Here is a 27,058-nt window from a genome sequence, read left to right as displayed (position 1 = left end):
TCTCCTAGCTCCATCCCTCAGGTTTTAAAGCCCCCACTCTTCAGTGCTGAAAAGGCAGTCAAAGACACATAGATGTAAAGTTACAAGATGGACACGCAAAAACTGAGCCAGATATTTCTGTAAAGAAACCCAAAGCAGAACCACAGCATGGGCTGAAGGAAACACAATGTCATGGAATGTATAAAGGGAATTGCATCAGGTCAGGTCCCTTGGAGCATTTCTTTATTTTCTATAAATGCAATGCACAGTTCCTGATAGCAGGACATGTTGCAGAAAGTGCCACAGTGTCATAAATGGCTGGGCCCCTTCTTTTTTGTATGCCCAAGTCCTCCAGCAAAACTCAAGGGCTCTCTAGAAGGCAGGTACTGCACTCATGTGGGGGAGCAGAGCACAAACCACAAACAGCAGCTGCTTCTGAACACAGTTTGCACAGCATAAAGAAGCCCAAATTAGAAAACAGCAAAGAGAAATGGCATATCATTAAGTATTCTCTAATTAGGGCATCTAAGATTTCCATCTAGATAGTTTTCCCTAGGAATAGGAATTCAGTAGGACAATCGACCCATTCCTATTGTTAAGGCTCACAAAAGCTCTCGCACAAAACCCTGCAGATCACACAGCAAGTTTCCCCCTTAAGTTATACTGCAGCATATCCAGCTAACTTTAGGATCTAATTTAAAATCAAAGCATTCCTCTCCCCAAAGCTTATCTGTTCCTAGCCATTCCAGTGAAAGTTATTTTTATTTTGTGCCCTCTGTCACTTACACTGAAAGCAAGCCAACCTACACAGTGCTGTCAGGAAACAGGGGAGCTGCACTGTGTTTTTATGACTGATATTCAAAGAAAAAAAAAACCTAATCATTTTTCAAAATTAAGATAATAAACTTGCCAGCAGGCTTGGATTACTGCTCAGGATTAGTAGGTTATTGAAATTAAACAGGGAAACCCAATGTGGAAATTCCTGTATGGAATCAGGTGTCCTGTTGTGATGTACAGGAAAGCACCCCTGTACATGTAAGAAGTGCCCCTATACCTGTTTGAAGTGCCAGGACAGCAGAAGGTGGAATGCCCGTCCTGTTTCACACAGGAAGAGCAGTATGCTGGCCTGACACATGGAGGGCTCTGTAACAGGGAGCCCAGCACCAGCAACCCCAGTCCATGAGTCCAGCATCCTGCACACCAGCAGACCTGTACTTGCTGCATGAACGGCAGGTGGCCCTGTCAACTTTTCACAGCCACATACTGGCCCTGTCCCCTAATTACTTATGCTGACACACTGGGGAGCTATCTCCCGTTCTGTCTGCATTTTCAAGCCCAGTGCTTTTACAAAGGTATGATATTTGAAAGTGTATGATAGGGCCATTGGTTCCTAATATTTGTTTACTCCCCATAAGCCATTTAGTCACCAAAAAGCTGTTATCTGTGAAAGTACTTATCCCCTGTTGTCAAGTCAGCACTAAGCCCCCTCTTCATCAGGCTGAAAGTATTTGGCCAGCCTGGTTGGGCCAGTCATTTTTCAAGACCTCGACTTCAGAGAACATCCATAAGGAGTTTTAAGCTGTTTCCTCACCCTCCCACCCCATCCACTGGGCAAAGAAAGGACCTTTTATTTTCCTCAGATACTTTTGGAGATGGGTCCCAGCAGAGATCAAATTCACTTATAAAAGCATGCCTAGGGAGAGAGAAGCAGTAGTGGAGTGCTAGTAATCTTAAATTATTTATAAACAGTAAATAAATTAGGAAGGAATTGGTAATATGAGCTCCATGTGGGGGCCTCTCTGCTCTGCTACACAGTAAGATGAGCAAAGAAAACTGTTTTCTGGTCAAAGAAATGGAAGAGGTGGATAAGCAGATCACAGGGACAGTCCGTGACTGAATGCAGGGATCTAGTTGCTTCTGCAGTTCAACTAGCAGGACTAATTCATCAAAAAGTAAAGACAACACTAGGGTTCCTCGTACTTGCCTTGATTTTAACACACCCATGTATGTTCACTCAGGGCATTTTAGGATAAATGCAGCCCAAAAGCCCCAGCAGCTTTGTTTTCATTCCTTTCTCTACCACAGGCTTTGTACGTGTCCTCAAGGTGGTTTCTTTGGGCACTGCAACACTAGAGCATAGTTCAGGTTCACCCAGGCAAAGCTGGGTAAATTTTTATATCAAAACAAGTGCAATAGCTACCTACTGAGGGGATTTGTGAGAAAGGAGAGGTTCCTTCTCTGAGAAAAACAACCAGTTAAATCCCGCAGAAGAGCAGGTCAGCAGGCCAGGAGAGGGATGGTAACTTCCCTAGGATTTCAGCGTGGTCCCTCAGAAAACTTTCATTTCATATGCATGGTGCCAATATAGAAAGAGAATCATCATGTCCTACATTAAAAAACCACCCCAAAATACCAAAAGCAAACATATATCACAAGTGCTTTGCTGTGCTCTTTGTCCCCCTATGCAGAAAAATGGGATAAATCTCATATTACAGATGTCAGTCATGATATGTGATGCACTTACTATTGAAAGCTGTTATGAGAATGATAATGTTATGGAAATGCCAAGCAGGAGGAGCCCCTCTCACTTGCTGTGTCTCTATGAAGATGCACTAAAAAAGGAATCTGTGTTGAAGTGTGTAACTTGGTCGGATTAGTGTTAAGCAGCAAGCACTACATGGTGATCCACAGCTCGCCTACACTCATGATAGTAAGAGCTTTGAGCTGAGTTTCTGAAGGTACATGACATCAGGAATCTGTTCTTTTTCTATAATTACTATATAAAAGGAAACTGAGCTCTTGAAGGAAAAAAAGCTGGCAAGTATAAATCTTCCATACACAAGAAACCACAGTCCAATGAATTTTATACTAAATAAAAAAGAAAATAGAAAATTAGGATGGAGAGGCTGTCCTGGTTTGGAGGGTGTGAAGGCAGCACTAAGAGAGAGGATATAAGCAACAGCTGGGGGCTGCAGGGGGCAGTTCCTCTCTTCTGTCCAAGTATGGCAGTGGTGGCCCTGGGCACTCCACTGCACCCCATTCCTGGGTACAGCTGTGCTTGGCAGCCCCGGCCCTCCCACAGCCTCTCCCTCTCTTTCCTTCTCAGGTCTGGCTGGCTTCGCTCGGCTCTGCCCAGGAGATCAATACGAGGTATGTCTGCTTTGGTTTATCATGTACTTAATAGCAAAAGAATCAAAAGGAAGGCAGATTTATGCTGCTTTTTACATTGTGATGAATAAAACCTTTTCACATCAGCACACCAACTAACAGCTGTTATTTTTCATGTATGTGCTCTGAAAAAACCTTGCAGTTCTCTGTATGCCTGTTTTTGTCAGGGCATCTGTCTGAAGACCTGGAAATTATATTCAGAGCACTGGGCGATGGCTATTCAAAGAAATACAAGCTTTTTTTTTTTTTTTAACTTTTAAAAATCATATTTCTGACAAACATTTCTAATTCCCCAGGAAGAAAGCCTAAGCCCCATCTCATGCATGTAGAAAAAACTGAAAACATTCTTGTAAGCATCCTTTAGTGGATGCTTAGGCTCTACTTCATCATAAAGCAGAGTAGCAGAAAGACGTTGAATAACCATTTCCTGAGACCCAGATGTTACCTGCTGTAAGGCTGTGTCACGATCTGCGGTCACTGCAATGTTTCAGTAGAGAACATCAGGAGCAGCTTAGTTAGAGATGGATTAAAATAAAAGCCTCCCACTCTGTCCAGAACAGAACTAGCTCTGAAGAAATTTACAGTGTCTTGAATAATGGATCCCCCAAACCAGTACTTCCCAGCTGTCTTGATCATAGATTCATTTGTTGCCACTCTTGTTCCCTGTGATGAATGTCTCCTGCTGCTCTTACACCTGCAATAGCATGTGCTTCCTCTGTGGGGCTGGTTAGTTGGAGCAGGTCTCTCCGAACCAGCCCTTCAGCCCAAAGTGGCTTGCTGCTCTTATGTTACTGCACTGTGGGTATCATTCATTTCCATCACCAGCCAGCCAAAAAATTGCAGGTGGGGAGGCATCTGATGGGAAATGGCCAAAAGCTCATCTACCTTCTCTCCTGCCTGGGAAGACAGGTGATCCAGCCAGTTGTAGATATTAGGAAAGACCATGGGAGCTTTCATCCTGCCCTCACAAATCTCCCTTCCCCTGCCACTTTCCCTATAAATAGAGTTAAATGTCTTGCAGCTTTGTTATGAGTCATCTAGTTACATGAAGGGGAAAGCTTGAGTGAGGGGTACACTACCAAAGGGAGCAACTAGGAGAACTGAGAGACAGACTTTTTCCTCTGACTCAACAGGAAGCAGAACAGCAGCACCTACGCCACTAACTCTTCCAACCTTTTTCAGACCCTCTTTCCCCAGTTTTGTTTGTGATATTAGTGCTTTGTGAGAGCAGATTTCTCAAGAAAATAAGAGAATTTTTCTGTTTTAGATTTTCATGCGTTACGGTCGCCAGCGATGGAAACTGAAAGGGAAAATAGAAGTGAATGGCAAGCAAAGCTGGGATGGAGAAGAAATGGTTTTCCTCCCTCTCATTGTCGGACTGATCTCCATTAAGGTATGTATGCTGACTTCTTTGCCTGCAAGCAAGGCAGCAGTCAAGAACCTGTCTTTTCATGCACCTTCAGCAAAAACAAAGAAGCAGATCATTTAACTCTTTAGAAATGAGCCATCATTAGTGTTTCTGACACAGCTACTAAAGTAAAGTGCTACAGTATTGTTCAGTTTCGATACAAGTCAAATCAGTTTGTCAGCGTCGTGGTAGAGATTCTCCTCCCAAACTGGAGTTTGGGAGCAGTTCTGCCACTGCTCCATCCCTTCGTTACCTCTGGCCTCCCAACACACTTTTCTCCTAGCTGAAAGTCCATATGCTTTCCTTCCAACAAGCCTCTAACCTAGAGATACCCATTCTCTGACCCCTGTCTAGAAATTGCTGCTAAAAACTATTCCAGGTGACCCTGGTTAGGCAGCTTAAACAGAGGAGTGCCTTGAAAGTCTTATGGGAAATGGCCTACTTAGACACTGCAAAGACTTTATGAAAAAAATGCACATGATTACAAAACCCCCAACAAAATAATTCCAAATGTGTGAGACTGTAGGTTTTCATAGAAAGGCAAGTTGTGACACAAGGTGAGTCACTCTCCCCAGTTTAACAACACGGGTGGAAAGTTAGGAGAGAACCTGTTCTGATAGTGCACAAGAGTCCCAGTATTATTAAGGTTAATGTGTATATTCTCTCCCCTTTTTGGATTCTCTCCAAACACTTTCACATAAAAGGTTCAAGAACTGACTTTAAAGCAAACAGCCAAAAGCTGGTTTGTGTAGGAGCTGCATATGTAACTGTTGCTCTGAATTTTTAGGCAAGTGTATCTTTAATTATGAATAGCACTGTACTCTTACTATAACAACATATATGGATGTAGCTCCTCACCACTGAATCTGTGGAAGTCTTCACAAAAGGCCAGCATTGTTGTAAACAATTACATGACTTCAGAGTTACAAGAGATGAATACCGGGAAGAGAGCTCCCTTGGGAATTATTAAGAGGGCAAATCATATCAGGAGATTCCCAGTCAGGAAAATTGTCAGCTTCTGAGAGACTATATGCTCTCCTTGTTCTCATTCTTCCCTCAGGCTCTGCTTATGGTTACTGCAAGAGATCAAATACAAGATTGGATAGCCCCTTAGTCTGAGCCAGTATGGTTGTCCTCTTCTGACACCCATAAAGAAACATAAAGAAAACTATAGAATCATGATCATATTCAACTATGAATTTATTAAGAGAAAAAAAACCAAACCCCAACTTTTCCCTTAAGTCATGCAACAGACAAAATCATATCTTAGAAGCCTTTTAGCAAGGAGTCCAGGCCAGAAAATCAAAACTATTGCCTTGTGATTAAGGATTCCAATGCCATGTATGGTATTACATGTCCTGGTTTTGTCTCTTACAGGTCACAGAAGTTAAAGGACTTGCTACTCATATCCTTGTGGGAAGTGTAACCTGTGAGACAAAAGACCTCTTTGCAGCTCGGCCTCAGGTGGTTGCAGTAGACATCAATGACCTTGGCACAGTAAAGCTGAACCTTGAAATCACCTGGTAGTAAGTAGAACTTAATCAACCAATCGGTCAATCAATCAGCTGTAAAACCTCAACCAAAGAGAAAATGTCCATTCATGGGTGCTGTTCTCTCCATTTTGCTCCCTCCTGAGGCAGACTGGGAAGGAATTGTGGCCCAAGTTTGGTGTATGAGAAATAGTTCATGGTCAGCCACAGGTTGCCTGTGTTACCTGTGGGAAAGGGGGTTGTGCCTAGTTTCAGCTGTTAAATTAGGCATGGTAAGTACTGTCATTATGAGGCATGGGAAACAAATAGTGACAAGAGATCTCAGAATTTCCTAAAGCTTATACTTCTTCCCCAAAATTAAAAAGGGGGCATAACTGTGTGTTCATATATTCATTAATCTTTTTTAATATTAGTCTAAAAATCCGTGTTGGATTTATGGATTTATGCTAGCATAGTGAAGTTCAGAAGTTGGCCCATCTTTAAAAGCTGGCTTCTAAGGGCTTTATACAACACAAGGGTGGCGGGAAACCTCCTAGTGATCTCTACCCATATTGGTGAGTTGATGGCATTAGGATCCAAATCCAATTCTCACTGCATTTTAATGAAATAGGTAAATGTCATTGAAGAAGTGTTGATGCATTTAACTTTTACAATCGTGTATGCTGTTTCTTGTAATGCAATAAACACGAAGTCAGCAATAACAGCTCCTGGTTTCCTTTATAATGCAACAGTTCTATTAATAGTAGAGCACCTTTCTCATTAGTATGTGTGACACTTGGCAACTCAAATCCAAGAATACTTTTCATGTGAGAAGAATAACATCAGACTACACACAAATGATTTCTGAGTGAATGCTTTTATCAGAACTGAGAACCACACTTCTGAGACTGCTGTCTAATTAACAACATTTTTTTTTAAACAGTTCTGTTAAAAAAACTTGCTATACCTCTGGGTTTTGATGTGCTAATAAGCCACCTTTTCAAAAAGCCTTTCTATGGACCTGAAAGACCTTCTCACTCAGCCTAACAACCTTTTTTTTTCTTCTGCTTGTGTGTCCATAGCCCCTTTGATGTTGAAGATTTGACCCCATCCACAGGAAATGTGAGCAAGGCATCTGCTCTCCAGAGGAGAATGTCCATGTACAGCCAAGGCACTCCTGAAACACCAACCTTCAAGGACCACTCATTCTTTGTAAGCTCTGTTCAGTTTCATGTTTATGTAATGAGAAGCCCTAGAGCAGTTCAAACACTGCAAACACTTCATTGCTTTACACGTCTAAGCTTTTCTTCCCTGGTTCCAGCAGGTTACCCTTATAAATGCTTATAAATCAAGTGCATTCCTAGCTGCTAATCCTAAAAGAAGGTGACTGTGATCCTAGCATCTTTGAAACTATGTGGCCAATTATTGCATACCTCTTCTTCTTGCCTGACTGCTATAATACTTGATTAATCTTTATAAAATGTGTTTTCATTTTGTAACAGTAGTTAAACAACCATTATAGCACAAGTATTTTTAAGTATCCTGTGATAAAATTTGCCCCTATACCAAAGATATTCACAGGGTACTCCTACATTTTGCATGAATTGAATTCTGAATGCCTAATCAGGCCATCTGTACAGAGATTAATTTTACAAGTGCTGCATCCCATGCCTGTAACTTAATACACTGCTACAAAGCATTCATTTAACTTGCCCTTCCTCACACCCTCTTTGCTTTAACTGTTGAAGAAATGGCTGCATCCTCTGCAAGACAGGCCAAAGTTGACAATCTTAGATGCTCTGCAGGACACTTTCTTTGACAAGCTTCGTCGCAGTCGCTCTTTTAGTGACCTGCCATCGCTCAGGCTAAGCCCAAAAGCAGGGCTAGAGCTATATGTGAGTCTTGGTTTTTGTTTGGTGAAGGATTTTTTCAGTCTCTATGTGGCATCTCCATTCCCACGCATGCTTCGTGTGTTGCTCTCCGTTGCAACTCACTCATTTTGCTGACTGATTAGAGGGGAGGACATAACTGTCAGCCCATGCAGCTCACATTCAATCAAATTCCTCTTGGTTTCTACAGAGATAATGATCAGAAGTCAACTATCTGTGGGCAGAGAGCAGGGCAGGAATACAAGACAACAGCGTTCTTAAAAATTACCTGCTATATATTTGCCTAGTAACATGACTTTCAGATGCTAAAAACATACCCATGTTAAGGGAAAGAAGAAATAAATCTTTGAATGTAATTATGTTTAGGGGAAAAAAAGCTGCTAATAGTACTGGAAAAAAAAGATGCAAGTTTTGGACATTTTAACCTTTTGCAGCTTAACAACATGTGAATGCCTACAGTTCTTTCCAGCAAATTGTCAGCAAAATAGTAGTTGCTTTCCATCTATGCTGTGAATTTCCATGAGTTAGCCACATAACAAAGGAAGCTCTGTAGGTCAGATAGGCAGATGATTTTTCCCCATAGGTCAGTCAAAATGAACATATATATATATATATGCTGTGATTGTTCTGGAATCTGTATAGGCTGGTTTTGCTTCTTAAATGATCGATGTCCTGCTCAATACACCACCACACAATTTTGCTGCTTCATTTCAGAAGAAACTCACATTGGATGTGACTCCTGTATAACTCTGGTTCAACAATTCTTACAGAGATCCATGCCACAGGCAGAGCATACTTTCAACAGAAAAGAAATTGCACAGTAATATCACCATTAAAACACCATGACACTAGATAAACTTTTGGAGCAAACTGTTACAGTTTAGGGATTGCCACTTTAGAAGTCAGAAAACAGAACAGAAATGTATAATGGATAGAAAAATGCAGACAAGATGGCTTAAGTACGACCCTATTAAAAAGAGCCATGCTTCAGGAACCAGAGCAGTGCACTAGAAATGCTGTCTGAGGAAATCTAGTAGGGCGAGTGGAATTCATGTCTCTCTTCTGGGGCTTATCTCCTAGAGCTCTCTGCTTAACAGAGAGATGCTAAGCCCAGGTTTTCCAGCAGTTTTCCTGCTGAAATGAGGAACCATGCCAGATGAAAGCAGAAGTTGGTTTTGAAATATTTTTCCTATCTCTCAAGTCTTGAATGCCTATTTAATCTTTTTGCTTGCCTTTTTCTTTCAAGGGCACATACTTAATTTTTTTCTTCTTTCCAATGCTGCATGAAAAACATTTTCTCTCTGTTATCTTTTTAGTCGAATTTGCCAGATGATGTCTTTGAAAATGGAGCAGTGACCACCGAGAAGCGGCCTCTTTCCTTCACTTTTGGTGACCTGCCTTATGAAGACTCCGTGCCCCCTGCCAACTCAGCGGAGTCCTCTTCTGCACATGTCAGCTCCAGCCCTGACATCAGTGTGATGCCCACCCAGCACCAAGCTCTGGAGTCCTCCAAGAGCTCAAGCCTAGACTGTAGCAGCAGTGACTCCCGCAGAGACTCTGTTGCTGAGCCAAAGGACCTGCCATCCCAGGGAGAGGTAGCAGTGGCTGAGAACAAGGCCATGCCAAGGGCAGCTCCTGAAGTTTGCCAAAAAACCTCTGATGCTGGAAGCGATCATGTCTTTATAGAAACAAGTGTCCCGGTGTCTCTCCTGCAGGACACGGATGAAGTTTCAGAGCTCAAGCCTGTGGAGCTGGATACCTATGAAGGCAACATCACAAAGCAGCTGGTTAAAAGGCTTACATCAGCAGAGACACCCCTGACTCCAGAGAGGCTGACATGTGAGGGATCAATTAGTGGGGAATCAGAAGGATATAAATCTTATCTTGATGGAAGCATTGAAGAAGCCTTGCAAGGGCTTCTCTTAGCTCTTGAGCCACATAAAGAGCAGTATAAAGAGTTTCAGGACCTGGACCAAGAAGTGATGCATCTAGATGACATCCTAAAAGTGAGTACATTTTCAGAAAATACTACCCTAAAGAAAATCTGAGCAGTAGAATCTCCTCCCCTGACTCACAAACATCAAAGTAGGCTTTTTGGAGAATAGTAAAATTCCCCCAGTAGCAGTAGGCTTGCTCCTACTTGGAACATCCTTTCACAGTATTGCATTTTTAAACTTTTGTTGGCAATGATGTGCTTATCATAGCCTTGTATCCTCAAGCAATGGATCTTCTATCAAAACTTGGGGGAAAGAGAAAAAGGTGCTGTGGCAGAGGTATAATTAAATTATACCCTTCTCTGAAGAATCCACTTGTGAACCCATTGTTTGTGCCATACTAGAGATCAAACATAGCCAGGCACCTGCCTTTGAAATCTATGAGTCACAGCCTCAGTGGGTGCACATTAGCATATTACCCCTGAACTCCACGGAGCTGTGCAAAACTGTACCAGCTGAGGATCAGGCCTTGTAGCCATAGAAGCCGAATTTTCTAAATTGCCAAAGGGATTTAAAAGAACAAGTCTCACTGAAGCTTGCCATCCCCACATCACCTATGCTTCTTCCAAGCCTTTTCCTTTTTCCCCCATCCATTTTTATAATGAGAGATATCCTGTCATTACACCAAGATGGACAAAAATGCTGAAAATCAGAAGAAAAGGGATTTGCATGTGTGTTGTTGATATGTTTACAATGGATCACTGTGACTCATATCTCCCCCACGAATAATAACTCATGATGCATTACTGTGCAAAGAGTATTATATGGGAAATAATCATTTCAAATGCTTCATATTCATATGCAACTTGCCCTGAGAGTTATTTAAGCCTCATCATTCAAAAAACATGGCTGAAGAGGAAGGAAGGAAACATTTATTCTTCTCCATTACCTTTTTACAAAGAAACTCTGTAACCTCCTTATTTCCATTGATATTCAAAGCCACATGGTACTTTCCCAAGTTGAGTGCTTTTTTTGACAGCCTGCAGCCCCTGTTTCATGCATTATTTATTTCCCAAGGAGGTTCAAGCAGACAAAGGTACCATTACTATCACTTTCTAGCTTCATGGCTGCTCTGCAGCCTATACAAAGAGGTCAACTATCCAAACAGCAGAGGGACAATGGAGACTGTTTCTTTAGACTCCTTCAATCAGAAATGACAAACAGATGGATATGGGATGGGGGGCAGAGAGGATGGATGTATGCAGGCAGGATTCATGCACACTTGGGACGGACGCCTCTTCCAGATCTGTTAAAGTGTGTTTGCCGCCTATTGTTCAGCTTGCAGACTGACATTCAGCATCACCAGCAGCCGTGCTGGGCTCCCCATGAAAAAAGGTTGAGCTGTGGCAGAAGAAATCTCTCTTGACCATATAGAGAAAAGGAGAAGCCCACATGTTGCTGTTTGCTTTTGCTTGAAGAAGCTGCACTACCAGCCCTAAAGGAAATGGTAGCTAAACCCATCAGTGCTGCACAGGAAGTGGGATACAGCAGCCACCCATGTCATAGATGTGTTGGGAGGTGTGTTTGATCAGCTAATGACTGTACAGTCAGTTTAAGGAGTCAAGTATTGTAAGTGCAAATGTATGACCATCACTGCATTTGTATTGTGTGCAAATGAATTGGAAATAGAGCTCCAACCCTCTTCAGCTCCACGTAGTGCTGAATCTGAACTCAGAGGCCAATGCATTTCTTTCTACAAGCTGAAACAAAGTCATGGCTCCTGCCTGGGACTGGAGGATGCAGCTTATACAATGGCATTGTTGGCTCATGGCTGCTTCTGATCGAATAATCACATCGTGTGAAAGATGTTGAAGTCATTGAACCAACCAATGGAGATGACCCCTCAAGCCACATCTGATCCTGCAGGGTGACCCTGAAAGCAACTCTGTGGACATATCTGGATGAATTGCCACATGGGGCCAGGGCCTTTGGTATTTCCTACAGCAACTGCAAGGTTTCCTTTGCATTTCTTCCTAGCAGCAAGGTGGAATGGTTTCCCCCCTCTCTAGCACTGTTAATTTCTGAATTACAATATTGCCTTTCTCTGTCACCTAGGAATCTGATACCTAATTGGCTTTTCTTTGATTAGCCATTTGGCTTCAAAGGCCACAAAAGTCCTCTCATTCCGTTAATAAATCTGCAGATATGGGACCAAATTAATTCCTGGCTAAGGTCTGTTGGAGTTTCATCTGGAATAAATCAGATAGTGCCATTGGATATGTAAAAAACTGGCTTCTGTAGCTAGGACAGCAATTATGGAATGTACCTTCCCCTTTCAACTTCCATTGCATTAATTGCCACCTCTTCTTTTGGAGAACACTGAAAGCTGCAAAACTTGGATTCAAGATGTACTTCACATTTCTATGAAACACACTGAATTTTGCCTTTGAGGGTTTTCCTTTGGGGTAGAGAGTGGGTAGGATGGGGAGGGGAGGAGGAACGGAAGGGTTTTCCCACTTCTCAGGCTTTAATTGTATATGCTATGAATATGAAGTCTTGAAATGAAACACTCAATAAAATGAAGTTTTAAAAATAAAATTAAGAATATGAAAGTTTTAAGCTTTATAATTTTTTTTCTTATCTTTCAGTAGTAGCTAATATCTGGGGTTTTCATTGGTTCGTTCTGCCTTTGCAGTGCAAGCCAGCAGTAAGCCGAAGCAGGTCCTCCAGTTTAAGTCTAACAGTTGAAAGTGCTTTAGAAAGCTTTGATTTCCTGAACACCTCTGACTTTGATGATGAGGAAGGTGGTGGTGTGGAGGTTTGTAATGGTGGAGGAGGTGCAGACTCAGTATTTTCAGATACTGAGATTGAGAAGAATAGGTAAGTTTGTAGTAACAGCCAGCTGTGCTTATGCCAAACTGATACCCTAGCTCTTTGTCACTAACAGGGGATCCTGGTGCACAATTTATTCAAGGAAGACTGACTAATCCTTGATGAGTTTATAGGTCAGAGGGTTCCCTGTGGCTGCTGCATACAAAATCTTTAGCTTCCAGGACCATTTCTTTCTCTGTTCAAATATATGCAATTTGTCCTTCAAAGGAAAAGGGTAAATTAAATTAAGCTGACATCAATACTGGCAGAGCCTCTTCCTTGACATAGGTTTGGACCTGGCCTTCCTTGGATGTAATTACTAATTCCTTTGTGGTTTCCCCCCCCCCCTTTGTCTTTTCTCTCTAGCCGAATGAGTCTTTGCAGTGGATTAAGCTTGTCAGTAACAATAACACAGGGCCAGATTTAAGCAGCATGATGTAGGTTTCCTTTGGAATGTAAGAGTGATGACTGGTACCCTGTTCATGGCCCTGCGTGTTACCTGCCCTTCTTGCATCACTTTTGGTCTTTCTGAGGAAAAAAGAAAAAGCAAAAAAAGAAAAAAAAAGAACAAAAAAGCTGTGGTGTTTGTGCCGTGGCCTGCCGTTGTTGTGTGACTTCAAGATGCTGTGCTTCAATCATTAGATCCTAAAAGCATGTTTGCATACTTTGAGCTGACACGATGCCCAGCAGGCATGTGAGCGGCACTAGAGCTGGAAAAAAGAAAAGAACGTGATTCCATCACACCCTGCAATTTCCAACCAGGGAGCAATACTACTCTCAGCTTGCTTAAAGCAATTTTGAGTGTAACAAGCAACTACCATGCAGTTCCCCTCATCTCATGTTCTCTTTCCAGAATAAGACTTGGTGGGAAGAAAAATTTTGGAAATTGCGTTGCTTGCTAAACTGGCACTCTGAGCTCAGTCCAGTCTGTCCTGATTTAAGGATCCAGCTTTAACCAGTTAGAGTAGAAATGAAAATTTCTTTTTTCCCTCTCTGGCTCATCCCCAGACAGTACAGATTCCCACTTCCATTTTTAGATGTGTAAGTGTGTGACTCAGTGTAAAGATTGCAAGTGTTGAAACTTCTGAACTTGGAGCCAAATACACTTGCCATCTTGGGACTGACCTCAGGCTTTGCATTTAAACATGGGGAGGACCATTTGTACAGCAAGACAATCTTGGAAATAATGATTTAAAACACAGTGAGACTAACTCTACACTCTTACAGAAACAATTGGCAAAGTAAGCTGTACACATTATGTCTAAAACAGCATAAGAAGACATCATGCCTCTTACTTCAGCAGTGGTTTTCCTTCCTTCTGCAATGAGCCTTAAATCTGGCAGCAGGAGAACACGGAAAGCACAGAGCTGTTCTTAGCAGCTCAGTGCTTGGGGTGGCACAAATTGTCATGGTGCTTAATCCACAGTGACTGGGCAGGTGATTCATTAACAGATGGGAGAAAGCTGTCACCACCAAGGGACAGGTTAACAAGGCTTGCTTGGGCATCACATGACTCAAGGCAAACCAGTCAGGGGACGGGTCTGTCCCCTTGGTGGGTTTATCCCTCCTGCACCCAGCCAGGGCAGCACTGCTCCTTTGCGATATGAAGGTGTTAATCACCAGGCTTCTGCCTGCTTTCAGCTCTTCTGCCGTGCTCTTTGCTCATCACCCTGTGTGAGCGTGGTGTGCTTGTGCGTGTGTGTGTGTGTGTGTGTGTGCGTGCGTGTGCGTTTGTCTGCTGTGGCAGCAGTCAACCCTGCACTGACCTCCTCCTTCCTCCCTCCTCAGTTACAGGACAGAGCACCCAGAAGCCAGAGGCCACCTGAGCGAAGCTCTCACCGAGGACACGGGTGTGGGCACCAGCGTGGCCGGCAGCCCTCTGCCCCTGACCACAGGGAACGACAGCCTTGATATAACCATAGTTAAGCACTTGCAGTATTGCACACAGCTCATTCAGGTACCAGGCCTGCCTCATTTGGGGCATATGTTTTAAAATGATCCCTGCCTGCAACATGGGGACAAGCAGGCTGGCAAGGTCAGCACTGCACCGGGGAGGCAGCAGGAGCTCAGGGCTGGGACAGGTGCCATGCTTAGATAGGATGGTGACTACCCCCAGCCAAAAGAGCCTCTGTCTTTTCCATCCTGGCCCATTTTTGAGCACATCTGACATATGAACTGTGGGGCACTTTGCAGAAGCTGCCCAGGAGGACTGAGGGGCAGTGCAGCAGATGACAGAGGCATCCTATGGTCTGGGTTACAAATGCCTGCTGGCTTCAGTGAGGTTGGTTTCCAGTTAAGGCAGCCCATGTCTTCAGAGGTAAAACAGAAGCCCCTGTCCCCACTGTTTAACTGAGTCCTAGCTGAGGCTGCAGTGTTCAAGAATAGAAATTAATTTCTACATGTGAGGCAGAGAGATTGTCTGCAACAGACATGGTGAGGGCAGCATGTAGCAGCCCCTCTGGGACATCAGACTTGTCAGTTCATGCTCACAACTTACTGGAGGTGAGTTTTTGTAGCTTTTTTTCAGAGACCACGCACAGCAAATGTGACTTTAAACTTCCAGTAAGAGAGGGCATCAGGGTTTTCCTGATGAATCAAAACATGCTGCAACACTGCTTTACAGTTATTCACTCTTCCATCTTAGATATAATTCACTTTATTTTCCCAAAGGCCCATTGAAGCAATACAGAGTAAGCCTGATTCCAGCACTCTTAGTGTTGTTCTGGACACTCTACTGACTCACAAGTATGAAAAAAAGGGAGGGTTTTGGTTTAAATGCAAGAGTACACTGTAAGTATGCATCTGAGGGAGTCAAGCTTGAACTATGTCCACACACAGAGCAGATTTGGTATGAACAATATTTACAAGAACTGCTGAAGAAAATGCAGATGTCAGCACTAGGGAGTATTAGCAAGGAGAAAGCACATTAACAAAGGCACCTGAGTAGCTAATCAGAGCTGAAATGTACTGGAAAAAGAGCAACCTGTGGTCTTCCATGGCCTATGTTATGCAAAATTCAGACTAATATTCTTTTGTGGCTTTAAGGCTTTTGATGATGGATTTCTTTAGCATTGTAGAGTGGGTAAATCAGAAATTACTCATGCAAATGGGTGCTTGGATACTCAGGCATCTGGATCTGGATGTAGATGTTAAAGTTATAAGCAACAATGCGTATCAACCAGGACCATAAAATATTCCAGAGACAAAAAACTTTGAAAGTTAAGGAGATCTCATGGTTCCAGGCAATGGATTTGCTATTTCACATCAGGTGTTTTGGAGTTTTTTGTTTTCTTCTGAGGCTGGGGTTTTTTTTGGTTCAATGACTTATTTTCCTCTCTTCCCATTTGTCTTCGCCAGCAAATTGTGTTCTCCAGTAAAACACCATTTGTGACAAGAGACCTCCTGGATAAGCTATCCAGGCAGATCCTCGTGATGGAGAATATTGCAGAGATCAGCACTGAGAACTTGGGAAACATCACCTCTCTTACTGATGGTAAGAGACAGTTTAGGGGATTTCCTTCTGAAAAGAGTTTGGGCACACATGCCTGCTGAAATAGTCGCTGTGCAGAGCTCACCATTGCTGCAGAGCTGCCACTCTAGGAAGGGCAGACCCAGGATTACCAGTAGATGTAGCAGTCACCACAGCCAGGCAGGTGCCATCTACATGTGTCTTCAACACTGGTGTCTGGAAATAAGCAGGTGAGAAGAGAAAGGACTTCTTATCCTGCTTGATATGCAGAGGATGGATAGATGTCATTGGTGGGGTGGGGATGTTGCCACCTCTGAAAAGCCAAATTCCTCCACCTTCCTTTCCTGAGGAAAGGCAGGATCTGCATTACACTATCGGAGGCAACTCCTTGAAAATTTTCATTTTTAGTCATCTCTATGTTGAATTATTTAGTTATTTTTCTTGTTGTTGCATCTATTTTAATACTTGGAAGAGTCTGACAAACACATAGTTACTCACCCTCGTGAGCACTTTGGCAGGGTAGGTAAATACACAGGGTGTATTTACTTTATCAGAAAACTGAGACAAAATTGAGTGATTTACACAAGGCCACAGAGCAATGCTAGAACAGGGATCAATCTTGTGCAGACCGTTTGCAGTATTCCCCTAGTATTTTGTGGTATTTAAAAAGATGGGACATCAGTGCCAAGAACTGGATCAGGAACAAATTTTCTCATGTACCATGGGAAAGAAAAAAAATGTGTTACAAACCTGAGGTGGGCACACAGTCATGCTCTGTGAAGGTAATGGCATGGGCTGACCAAGCAAACAGTAACTGTCCATCAGTGGGCTAGGGTGAAATTTCCTCCACTCTTACCATCTTTTCTCTTCTGGAAGTCAATGCTTTCAGCATGACTTTGTTTTATCATTCATTTTGTCTTCTCCTTCAGCAATTCCGGAGTTCCACAAGAAACTGTCACTGCTGGCTTTCTGGATGAAGTGTACTGGCCCTTCAGGAGTGTATCACACATCTGCAGACAAGATGATGAAGCAGTTGGATATCAATTTTGCCACCACTGTGAATGAGGAGTGTCCAGGACTTGCAGAAACAGGTACTAACTGCTGCAAAAAATTGTATCACTCACCAAAAAGGGGAACACTTGTGTGCTGGACTTTATTCAATCTCCACTGTTTTGTTTTCCAACCCCTTGGAGGTCTGTTGGGGCATAGCTCCAAGATCTCATTTCAAAACTGTTGAAACAGTTTTGGCCCAAAATAATCAGATCATAATAGGAGAAAAAGGCAGAAACAGAAAAGTAAATACTGTTTAAGGTTTATGACTTAGTCAGAAAGTAAGTCTATTCACAAATACAGGTTTGTAAGTGATTCAGTGAAGTAGGAATCCTCACATTTAAATTTTTTGTATATACATAATGTCCATGCCCTATTACAGTGCACTAGGATGAAATTAATCCACATTCAAGTGAGTTTATCTGAGCACAGGTTTCTGTCTGGAGTGGGAAGTGCTACATCTCAAACTCCAGCTATACTGACTAGCTGTCCTTGGGACAGAGCGGGGATATAGGCTGACCTGCTTGGGTGTGGGCACCTGCATTGCAGATACTTACCCAAGACAGTGTTCTCCTTCCTGCTCCATGCTCCAGCTCTCACAGACAGTGCCTCAGACTTGCTTTCTGTATGCCATATGCTCACGTAGGAACAAAAAAACCAGCAAAGCCAAATCCTATCTCTGTGCACATCTCCCTACCTCAGTGGCATTGCAGAGATGTAACTGGCGGTGCATGTGGGTAGGTATTTAGTGATTCAGGATATCATTTGGGTAGAAATGATGTTGTATGAATTGGATAGAAAGCTGCACTAGCCATCCATAAACTGCAGAGGTTATAAGATATCCTCTGGTTATGAAACCTAGACAGGGAGAAGGTCTGCCTAGCTTCTCACCTAACCACAGCTGTGGTTAGAAACATTGGGAAGTATCTGGATTTGCAGATACAGTTCTTTCTTTCTGGCTTTGAAGTGTACTGTGGCATTTTGCTCCTACTAACCTGACCCTTTGTCCATGGCTGCCTGCAGTCTTCAGGATCCTAGTGTCTCAGATCCTGGACCGGACGGAACCTGTCCTCTACTCCAGCATGTCCTCCGAGATCATTACCGTCTTTCAGTATTACAACTATTTTGCCTGCCACAGTGTTAATGACCTTGGAAGCTATTTACTACAGCTTGCAAAAGAAGGTAGGGTATATAAATTCTGCTGGCTAATTGGGAAGTACATCCGTGTACTTCTGAGCGCGACACAAAGCAGTTCAGCTCTGAGACTGATTTTACAAAAGGAGGAGGAAAAGGCACACAGGCACCAAGAAGTGCCCTGGCTACTAAGTGTGAATGCACCTGAATGGTTGTACGTGTCAAGGGAAAGGAGCTGATGCAGATAGAGCCTCAGTCGTTTCTATTTCCATATTCAAATGGGAAAAAAACTATGTTGAAAGCATTGATTTTTAGGAAACGGTTGATAGTGGTGGTCTGGGAAGTTTTCTGTGCCCACAGCTTGCGTGATGGTTTGGTCTTTCACCATCTGTTATGGAGACACCTTCTGAAGTGCTGAGCAATTCTCAGGAGCCAGGGGATCATAGCACCTCAGAGTTTTGCAGGCTCTGCCACCAAGAGCTAAAGAGAGAAGCAGACACTCCACAAAGTATGCTAGACTGAAGCCCCTAGCAAGCCAAGTTTTCTTCTCTTTTTAAGAGGGAGTTTGAGGAACCTTGCCTAGCTTTCCTTTTTATTTGGGCATACTGTAGAGCTTTTACTCAAAAACATGGAAGGAACAAGGTATTTCAGCCCACCTCTGAAACACATTAGCCCTGGCTCTTGGTGGCAGACATCAATATGCCTAGGAAAAGCTCCCACGAACATGCTCTGGAAGTCAATACACTGACAAGGATATTAAGTTTCACTTGTTATAGGGAGAATTTACATCTTCCAGCAGAAAGTAGTGAAGATTTGATAGGCAGACTCTTAGCTCTGGGTAGATGTAAGTGCTGCACTGTCCCACAGAGCTCATCTATTCATCTCCTCCTCCTCTGATCATCTGAGAAACCAGCCCAACTTAAAGCCCAGACAATTCCCTATGCGGACACACTGCAATGTTACAGTTGATCAGATGGGGATTTTTTTCATGTCTTCTGTGTGTATAGTGTAAATTGAGGATTGCTAGTGAGAAAAGGAGCAATCAAAAATACTGAGAGGATAAAGTAACAAGGACCTTTCTCTTGCACTTCTAGCGTCTGTGGTTCAGGTACTGCAGTCAGTGAAAGATGGAAAACTGCAGCAAAATGTGTCCAAAATAAACTCCAATAACCTTCCACCACAGCAGGAAGTTTTGAGAGCCTTGGCTTTACTTCTCAATGAAAATAAAAATGAAGTCAGCGAGGCTGTGGCATCACTTCTGACAGCAACTGCAGAAAATAGGCATTTCAGGGAGAAGGTAAGTGGCAGAAAATCTCCTGTTGCATGAGAGACCTGTATCATCATGACTTTTTTCCTACCTGTGTGTCTCAAATATCTATGCATATAAAATAACTGCTCCGAACTTGATTTAAACTGATCCAGAGGGATATCCTCTCTAATTTTTCTGCAAATATGCAGGTCTGTTTCTGTCTTTATGCCAGTCTGCTTCTGCCTGTCATTACACTAAACAGGTACTAACCAAAACCGCAAATACTTACTGAGTGCTGTGCTCTCCAGCTATCTTCCTCACTTCAGCATTTCTGCTGCCCTGTCTCAGACTTGGCTTCAGTCCAAGGCTTCAAGGTAACAGTTTCCAGCATCATCAACATGCAAAGACATAGGTCTCAGATTTTTATTTTTTCTCCCGAAGGAGGCTGCCATCTGTGGGACTTACCACCATTTCTGGAGGGGCTGGATTGCCTTGGGCAAACGCAGCTCAGCTGTGAGATCTAAGATTTGAGTCTACCACAGGTACCAAAAATAACAAGCAGGGCCAGGTTAAACACAGAAATTAGATAGAAGAGAGAAGAGGAGTAAGAAGAAATTAAGAGTTGGCTTCTGCCCCTTCATGGCAGATCTTTCCCTACTATCCTTCTTGTTCTCTGTCAGGAAAGAGCGAAAGAAAATGCAGTTGGAAGAGAAAGAGTAGAAGGAGTAGAAGAGTAGAAGAGGAAGACTAGAAGGAAGGTAGAAGGAGGAGAAAAAGGAGCTCACTTTTTACTTCTGCTTTGCTCTGTCAATCTAGTCCCCTCTTTGCCTGCCCTCCCTCTTCATCTTCCATTTTTGCAGCCTCTTAGTATCTCATACCAGCCTTCTCCATCCCCAGCTTCATGGAGGCAGCATCTCAGGGAAAATATAACCACCTCCTGGAAATGGTATGGGTAGCTGATACCTGGTTCACTGCCTGCAGGAAGGACCACAGCATGCCTTCTATGAGGGTATTGTGCAGCTTTATGCTGCAGATGAGTTCACTGCACAGCCGACTGCCACTGAGATTTGCTGCTCAGCAGTACCTACTAATTTTTGGGGCTAAGCAGTACACTGGTCTAGCAGCTCATGTTAAACTTGTAATCATTATTTTAAGGCTCCCTGGGGTACATCCGCACCTGTTCATTACTATCCCTATGTCAGAGAGACCATCTCAACAGTCATCTCTTGAGATTTTTAGACTCCTAGGCCCATGTAAAGCTCTTTGGCGATGTATGGTGAAAGGCCTTCAAGAGTGACAGATTGAGCATCTCACTTTAACATGAACTTTTCCTCACCAAAAGCTGGCCTGAGACTACTAAGCTATGACTACTGGCCTGGCCTGAATCTGCTGGAGGGAGTTATCCTGCCCTGTTAACTGTAGCAGGGACTGTCCCCCTCCATCCCACATACTCACTGTCAGGGAGGCAGGCTGCAATTGTTCACCTTTTAGTAGGGTAAGAATACCTCCATGCTCCATCCTTCTGCTCCACAGAGGCACAGACATTCTCATCGGTATTCTCCTTTATCTGCTTTCAGGCCTTGATTTATTACTGTGAAGCACTAACCCAGCCCAACCTCCAGCTGCAGAAAGCGGCTTGCTTGGCTCTAAGATACCTCAAGGTAAGAGACAAGGAATTCACTGTGGCACTTGGCTTTACTTTAAAGAAAGGACATTTGATAGGTACAAACATCAAAATAGAAATTGCAATGACAGCAGCAGTAGTGTTTGTGGTTTGCATTGCTGCATTTCTCAGATACCATGCTCTTTGGGACTGGTTTAGAAGCTTCGTTGCACAAAGACCTGGGCTCTGTGACAATGGCCGAATTTATCTTTCACATACCACCTTTTCCTCCCTCTCATATTGACTTGAGGAGACTTAGTTCCACACCACAGAGAAAAAAATATTCATCCATAGAGTACTGACTGAGAAGGACAAAAAACGTCCTTTCCCAGGATAAAATTATAAAGCATGTGTATTGCAATAGCAGAAGAGAGAGACAGGTCACAGCTTGTTTTATGACAAATAACTGGCACTACAGCTTCAACTAGCATCTGGTACTATCTTTGCACTCCCACCTAAAATGCACTTCTGTTTTGGCTGTATAGAGCCATAGGAAACAGCAGCCACCTACGCCTGACTGGTACGGGACACTGGGGCAAAAAAATGGGTTCCATGAGACAGACCCACTGTGGACTGAGTATTTCTCCCTCTAATCTGTCCCCTGGAGAAGACAGCTCCAAAATGTAACTTCATCCCAGTCACAACTGGTGCCATCCAATACCTAATCCGGTATTGTTTAAATATATGAAAAAACTTTTCCCTTAAATGAGATGCTGACAGGCATCCCTGAGAGGCAGTGGTGAGGCACATTACACATTTGCTGCATGCAGGTTGCAGTGGGGTTTTTGACCACTCAGGAAAAGTCGAGAATAGAAATCAGTGGTGGTGGGAACTGGAGCTAGACACTTTTTAACTTGAGCAGTGTGGCTCTGATGTGTCTTGAACAGTGAGAATGGCAACTGCCGTGGAAAAAAAGCTGCTGAGGGGAAGTATCATCATTTGCCCTTTCTTTCACTCATCTCTCTTCTTGTTGTATTAAATAGCCTGCCAGAGACACTATGACAGCCGCTCTCCCTAAAGACCTGACATTTTTGTAGCAGAGAACAGGATTATTCCTTGCTTTCTACCCAAAATAGCAAAGGCAAGGCAAAAGTGTGGAAATGTTGGTGAGCGCAGGTGTTGGTGAGGAGCCTGCACTGAAGTGACTGGGCTGGCCAGCCAACATGTCCCTGTAGACAGCTGGGATGCCAAAAGCAGCCTTCTCAGACCTACCAGGTTTGACATGTTCTATGTGAAACTCATTCCCTAGATCCCTGTCTCCTCTTTGTCTCCTTGCTACATCCTTGCCTTGGCAGTTTTATGGCCTTGGCCCAAAGCCCATCACCCATCCCACAGTCAGAAGCTGCAGAACAGAGCTGGTCAGGGAAGGAAAATTAGAAAGGCTCCACATTGACAGCAGAAAATATGCCTTCTCCACATGCTTCCCCTTATGGAAACCCCATTACTTGTGTCTCCACCAAGGCCCCCTTCCCATGGAGTAGGAAGGGCAATGCAGAGGATGGTTATTATTTCCATGCAAGGCTGTGAAAAAAAACTGGAGTGTACTGTGTGGTGCTAATGTGGTTCTTTTTGCACTTTCCAGGCTACTGAGAGCATTAAAATGCTGGTCACGCTCTGCCAGTCTGACAATGAAGAGATCAGAAAAGTGGCGTCTGAAACCCTGCTCTCCCTTGGTGAGTTGCCTGGTTTGGAGCAGTATTTAATTTCATTTTTTAACAGAGCAACATGTAAGACACCTGAGTTATGCAAATGTGATAGTCTAAATTGAAACAAAACTTTACACAGAGACTCGAACAGGTAAGAAAATATAAATTCTTAAAAATCATTCATTTTGAAAACAAAGCAAAAACCAGAAATTGAATTGTGTGAGTCTGGAGGCGGAAGTAGAAAAGGAAGACTAGCAAAGGAGAAGTTGAGAAACAGAAAAAAATTGATAATGAATTTGAAAACATAACAGCCTTGAGGAGTCAAGACCAGCACACTGCCTGCTGTGTCTTATACACCCTTCTTTTGGGGATACCGTCCCTATCACCCCTGTATTGCCATAGTCATACTCTCATGTGCCATTAGCACTGTGAATTGTTCATTAAATTATTTTTATATGTTTGTTTGGACAGTCTGCAAGTCCTCCTTCACAGAGTATCTCCAGCACCTTGCGCTGACCCTCATTTGTCTTTGAGACTACAGAACACCCTGTTCATTTACCTGTACTTTAGCTGTATTAGCAGTATGTGACTGCAAGTGTGGCTGCACAGTTTCAGGGCACCAGTACCTCGGTGGCACAGAAAAATTGTATTTTTCTGGCCTTTAGGCTAGGCATGAATTTCTATTCCATGGGGGGTGCATCCATGTGTGATTTTAGTTATGCAAACTCAAATATACTCTCTTTCATTCACCAGTTCAGCAGGAATTCACTCTGCTGTTGGGCATGTTATTGCTCAGGTTATAAAACAACTGACCCAGGGACACTTCGTTTGAAATCTCTGAGAGATTTATCTGTCATTCTTTTAGACAACATATAGAGACCATTTTGGTTCCTAATGGCTAATTCAACAAGACTCAATGCTATCTTCATGAAGATGCGTATAGATGACAGTACCTAAAAGAAAAGGATTTGAGAGATACAAACATTTAGCAAATATACTGTTTCCTCTTTTTCAGCAGTATATAAGTAAAGATGAGGATAGACTCACTTCTTTAAAGTGCCAGGAAGTAAAAAGTGGATAAACTTTTGTTATGATCCAGTAAATAATGTTACTAGAAATGCCTCTGCCTGAACTAAGGTGCAAATGAGACCATATGCCAAAGCCAATAGTATGGATTTTATTTAATAGTAGATGTGAGGCAGAGAGAGATAGAAAGAAATAGATAAAAAGAAGGGGGGGGAGGGGAGAAAGAAAGTGAGAGATTAAAATAGAAAATGTATCACCACTCTGTGAACCAGGTGGCTTCTCGTGGGTCTACTTCTAGTCTTCTTAGTGGTGAGGGTCCTGCAAAGCATAGTGTCCAATGGATTAATATACGTTCAGGAGATGCCCAGGCACCTCCCCTGGTGGGGGGAAGCTTTGCACTCTCTTGCAACAGGCTCTGGATTTGTTGCCTCACTTGGGTCACCTGCAGTCCTCTGGTGGTAGAAGGCCCCAGGAATGAGTCTGGGGAGTGCTTTGAGGGTCTCTGATGGTTATGACCCTTCTCAGCTGCCTCTCACATGAATGTCCTGTGTGTATGTGGTCTTTCTGGTGGTGGGGTGGGCAGTTTACTGTGTTTAGTGTGGAGAGATTTTGCCATCACACACCCAAACCCCTTCTCCTCCACCACCTGATGAGCCTTGTTTATTTTTCTTCAGACCTGAGATAATTAGACAATAGTCTTATCTCAAGTTTCCTGTCACAGTCCAAGTTCCAGTCAGGAGGCATATTCAGAGGGTGGGGATGGCGGGAGTGGGCTTCTTGCGTTTGACAAAAAGGCTTTTTATAATTTTGACAATGTTTAAAACATTAACATTTAGTCCCTCACAGCTTTGAATTGTCCAAGGCAGAAGTGGTTAAATATCATCTGCCTCAAGTATATCATAACTGAGTTGACACAAGTACCTTAGGTCATTCAGGAAGACAAGTGTACAGATACTGTCTTCTAATCATACAAGCCACGTGTGCTGCTGTTTTGCTTTAGACAACCAAGCAAATTACATGACAAAATAATAAAAAAAAAATTGAACAATCAGGGCATATTTAATTTTCCAAGTAATTTCTGAAATTGCTTTCCACAAGATAAATTTTAAGAAGGGCAAGAAGTTACTGGCAAATCACTACTTTCTAACAGCAGAAAACTCAGTATTTAAAATGCTGTAGGGCAATGAAGTAATACATTATTATGCTTTAACATTTTGCATTCAGGTGAAGATGGGAGACTGGCATATGAACAGCTGGACAAATTTCCCAGGGAATTTGTTAAAGTTGGAAGCCGCCGTGGAACTGAAGCTGCCACAGCTTTTTAGATGGAAAAGAACCTGCTTATATTCAACAGGCATTAAAGTAGGATGGAGCTGCACTTCAGTGTGGGGAGCAGGAGGAAAACTTTGAAGTATTCTAAAAGTGTTTCCAAACGTAGCAATTTACAGACTTCTTAAGGAAAAGCAAAATCTAAAATCCAGCTTAAGGGTTCCTATTGGCTCCTCATCGCAGCTCATGATGGAACAGTTAGTTGGATGCTGAGGAAAAATACCTTCTTGACTGATTCATAACAAATAATGTAATTGCAGTTATTCAGCCTCAACAAACTTCTGCGAGGTTTTTAGAATTTGGCATCTTCATATATTCTCCTATTATATTTACTTCCTTGAAGTTGTTGTGAAAACCTGAGACATGCGATACTGTATCTAACAAGGACAACCAAGAGGCCACCTGAGCAGGACTGCAAAGCAGCTTCCCCTTCAAGAGTGTTCCCTGCAACACTCCAGTGGCAGGAAATGCTGCTCAGCTTTCTCAGTTGCGTCTCAGTAATGAAATAGAGAGCAAGTTTCTTCAAGTTTTGCCTCCACAAACAGCATGATGTAAACCCTGGGAGGTGTCACTTTGGTGACTCATTCGAAATGCCTCCACGGGTCTTTTATTCCCTTTCTCTTGCCCTCTAGCAACAAACCATCATTAATCCAGAGATTTGTGAGGGGGAACCAAACAATCATGTAGGTTTCTAAAAATTAAATGAAAAGGTAAAGTGCATTTATTTATTCTGAGAAGGAGTGAATACAGCTAATTGCACGAGTTCCCCAAGCCATTTTGTCCTGTAAATTGCAGGCAGGATTGGATTTCATATACTCTAATTAGTGGATCATAGTTTCTATAGAGTGATTTCAATATAAAGAACTAGAACAAACTAAAGTGGACCTGGGAGGCAGTAAGAAACAGAGGGAGAAGTGAATGCATCTCTCCTCCCTGCACTGCAAGGATAAAAGGCAGTGAGTGTTTCAAACTCTTGATTACAAGCCTTAAGTTAACAGAGGAGGTGAATAGAATTTAACAGAAGAGTGTTCCTGTACTGTGTTCATTATGCATGAAATGCTATTTAGATGTCAATTGAAGTATCCAAATTTGCATAGACGACATAGAAAATATTGCAAACAATTCACATCAAAAGGAAACCTTGTGAGCCAAACACATTGGCAGGCAGGGGTCATTTTTGTTTTGGTTTGTTTACTGTGAATGTTACAAAAGTGTACATATCTGTATATTTATAAATATATATATTCTTCCTTTAATTAAAGAAGTACATTTTGTACAGTGCAAAATGTTTACTTGTTTACTGAGCGATATAAACTCTTTTTGCAGAAGGTGAAATAGCCATGTTATGGTTTTTATATCACACTTGTCCCACCAGTTGAATCCCTTCAACATGTCTTTTTGTATCAACTTCTGCTTTTTTTTTTTAAATTTTTTTTCTTTTAGTTTTGTGGCATTTGTACTCACCATATTTCCTATCACATTTAAGTTATAATAAAGATTATTTTTTAATTACTAAGCACATCAGTCCATATGTATAGTCACTCTTTCCATAAGCAGCCTCTCCACTGTCACACTCATAGTTTAGGTTCAGAGCATTCAAGATACTTATCAAAAAAGGCTCCACAGGGTCTAGCAGAAAATATGCTGAAGAGGTTTATTACCAAACTTCTGCTGATTACTCTTCCCTTTTGTGAAGACAGACTCTCCTCTGACAGAAGACGTTCCTTTTCCTCTTACAAACATCGAGGTTTACGGCACACACTTCAGGGAATGC

General features: G+C 42.6%; 1 protein-coding gene across 1 annotated transcript in view; it reads left to right on the top strand.

Annotated features, from left to right (window-relative positions):
• Positions 1 to 26,803, top strand: part of RIPOR2 (RHO family interacting cell polarization regulator 2) — a 68,239-nt gene extending 41,436 nt beyond the window's left edge. The window contains exons 9-22 of the mRNA XM_008919647.3: positions 3,086 to 3,129; positions 4,415 to 4,540; positions 5,933 to 6,081; positions 7,107 to 7,236; positions 9,230 to 9,919; positions 12,543 to 12,727; positions 14,507 to 14,675; positions 16,076 to 16,211; positions 17,117 to 17,278; positions 18,261 to 18,419; positions 19,466 to 19,668; positions 21,198 to 21,281; positions 22,866 to 22,956; positions 25,180 to 26,803. Coding sequence (XP_008917895.3) covers positions 3,086 to 3,129; positions 4,415 to 4,540; positions 5,933 to 6,081; positions 7,107 to 7,236; positions 9,230 to 9,919; positions 12,543 to 12,727; positions 14,507 to 14,675; positions 16,076 to 16,211; positions 17,117 to 17,278; positions 18,261 to 18,419; positions 19,466 to 19,668; positions 21,198 to 21,281; positions 22,866 to 22,956; positions 25,180 to 25,280 — 2,429 coding nt within the window. The 3' untranslated portion in view covers positions 25,281 to 26,803. The remainder of the gene's footprint in view (positions 1 to 3,085; positions 3,130 to 4,414; positions 4,541 to 5,932; positions 6,082 to 7,106; positions 7,237 to 9,229; positions 9,920 to 12,542; positions 12,728 to 14,506; positions 14,676 to 16,075; positions 16,212 to 17,116; positions 17,279 to 18,260; positions 18,420 to 19,465; positions 19,669 to 21,197; positions 21,282 to 22,865; positions 22,957 to 25,179) is intronic.
• The last annotated feature ends 255 nt before the right edge of the window (positions 26,804 to 27,058 follow it).

Source organism: Manacus vitellinus, unplaced genomic scaffold (assembly GCF_001715985.3).
Source record: "Manacus vitellinus isolate BGI_N305 unplaced genomic scaffold, ASM171598v3 scaffold_17_pilon, whole genome shotgun sequence".
Classification (NCBI taxonomy): Eukaryota; Metazoa; Chordata; class Aves; order Passeriformes; family Pipridae; genus Manacus; species Manacus vitellinus.
This window is presented reverse-complemented; position numbering and strand designations above follow the sequence as displayed.